The 2,500-nt window shown below is 41.3% G+C and overlaps 1 protein-coding gene across 1 annotated transcript in view; it reads left to right on the forward strand.

The window, feature by feature from the left end:
- Positions 1-2,126: 2,126 nt before the first annotated feature.
- The window catches only part of LOC138007468 (tetraspanin-33-like), an 11,542-nt gene continuing 11,168 nt past the window's right edge, over positions 2,127-2,500 (forward strand). The window contains exon 1 of the mRNA XM_068854403.1: positions 2,127-2,303. Coding sequence (XP_068710504.1) covers positions 2,235-2,303 — 69 coding nt within the window. The 5' untranslated portion in view covers positions 2,127-2,234. The remainder of the gene's footprint in view (positions 2,304-2,500) is intronic.

The raw sequence follows: 2,500 nt of genomic DNA on the forward strand, positions 1-2,500 counted from the left end.
ATGGTGCGACGACACTGCTTTCGCTAATTTTGTCGCTGCGATCAGCCGAACTATTTCAAACTGGTTTGAATTCGTGCAACTGATCGTAACGACAATGATTTTCGCAAAATTAACCCTGTCACACGAGGCGAATTGTTGCGGCGACTTGTCCCCGCGACGTGTCGCAGAGACTTATCCCCTAGTGTGTCCCGGTCTTAAGGATTTGTATGCGTTTATTCCCCAGAGGCTCGAGATGGTGCCTTTTGATTAGGACTGAATATTTTAATATATTGAAATTGGTCTATTGACGGCTTATATCTGACGTCATGGCGGCCATGTTGGATGGAAAGCTCTCCGCTGCGAACTAAACTTTATCAATATGCAAATTATGCGAAAAGAAATTGTATTTGATTGCCATCCAACATGGCCGTCGTGTCACGTGGGTGCAACACAAAAATATGAGCTCATGAGCCAGTGTCTCCAGACTTCAGGCTGCAGGCTAACCGTAACTCTCAGTTATCGAAAGCTAACCCTTTCAAAATGGGTGCATTGTTTATCAGCGCTATTTGTGGGCAGTCTCAACGGCGACAGTCTGCGATCTGCAGTCTGCAGGTCCTCTCATGGGCTCCTGCGGTAGCCGTGTAAACAGTACTTGCTGTCAGGATATGTAGGTGGATTTTCTTGCTCCGAATTTTTTTTTACGTTGGAGTAAATGTTAATTATTGGCAACTTATTTGTTTGTTAGCATGAATATTTGTCTGCTTGGAGGCGGTAATTTTGCATTTTGGTCGCTATATTGGACGGGTGGAAGATCTGGGACGAGTGGCAGAGCGAGGGGGAGGGGGGATGAGGAGGAAGACCGGCGGTCTTTCCTCCCTTGTCCCAGATCTTCCGACTTCCAATATGGCGACCAAAATACAAAGTTATGAGTTACCAACCCGTTTGAATAGACCACTTTCGATGTATTAAAATTCAGTCGCAAACAAAAGGCATCATCTCGAGGCTCTTGGGAAAAAACTCATACAAATCCTTATATTTATTCCCCAGAGCCTCGAAATGATGTCTTATGTTTAGGACTTTATTTTAATATATCGGAATTGGTCTATTCGCAATTATCGTGAATTGTTAATTTGCTTTGAAAGTTTTATATGGATCATGGGAAATAATCATATTTGTTTGAAAAGACAAGTCAGGAGTATGAACATAAGACTCGAACCTGGGAATGAACATTGTTAACCCGTCACCTAGCCAGTTGACCACCACACCGCTAGCTGTTTAGAGACAATATTTTAAACAGTATTTGATAATGCTGTATTATCACTCGCCAACAAACAACATTAAAAGGACGGTGCCTACTATTGTTATTGCCCAAACGTTCTGCGCATCTCGAGATACTCGGATTTCCCATGGGTGGTTCTTATTAATACAGGGATATTTTTGCACAGTTCAGGCCGTGCATAGGGAACCCGCGCCCGCAGTGCGCGCGGCAGTAAAAACTGTGTTATCATGTCATTCTTTGCCCTTCCACAGGAAACGGTGCACTTCTGTGCGTCAACGCCGTTGTTGTCGATCTACCCCGTCTAAAAGCCGCCATCAAAGTCTTCTTCGCGAAGCTAACACAAATAAATATATTATCAATACAGTTTTGACGTCTTCTTACACGTTATTCGAAATATTGGACTGAATTCGTCTTAAATTAGTCAGAAAAAGCTCAAATAACAGTCAAAGCACAACAGCTGACGTTCGAATCGGCGCTCGCTGTCAACCCAGTTTCGGTGCCAAAGTTTGTTGACAAAAAACTTGCCACAGAATCTTTTTCGAATAGCACAGTTTTTCCTGCTTGCTGAATTCTGATTGGTCAATTTAAAAATCAGTATGCGGAAAAGCAGAACTTAGCAAATGCTCTTGCCCGTGGTATCTAAAAAGAAATTTGGGAGAAAACATGCATTTTTCAGATATAATTAATCTTCAATTTGGAAACGAATGCCATACATCGCTTTGTATTTTAAAGCTTTTTACAATTACAATTACAATGTTGATTAATTATCTTCGAAAATTCGTAGGCGAGAAATTCATAGGCGAGGACGTGTTACAACAAAAATTACCGCCTGCAATCATAGGAGTCTGGAACCAAAGTTGACTTATACTAATGTATGCTAACATATGCATTGAGCAGCGTCTTCCCACGAAGAAGGGAAGCAATTTGTCGTTGCAATACACAAGGAATTGTCTCCTGATATTTTCGTTCTTGCAAGATGAATGAAGAGGGAAAAGTTAGCAGGTTTCTAAAATACACACTCTTTGCATTTAATCTTCTATACTGGGTAAGATGCATGCATGTTCATGTGACTTTGGTCGCTTGTAAAAGTTGGGATTCGTAAGCTTACAAATGTACGTACTGTAGAAGTAAAATTGCAATGAGTACCTCTCCTTCCTTGAAATTATGTATCGAAGTTCAGACTAATTTCGCTTTACTAAGTGATGACTGCTTTCTCTCAAGTAGATGAGTATACTCTGCGAA

This window comes from Montipora foliosa, chromosome 6 (assembly GCF_036669935.1).
Source record: "Montipora foliosa isolate CH-2021 chromosome 6, ASM3666993v2, whole genome shotgun sequence".
Lineage (NCBI taxonomy): Eukaryota > Metazoa > Cnidaria > Anthozoa > Scleractinia > Acroporidae > Montipora > Montipora foliosa.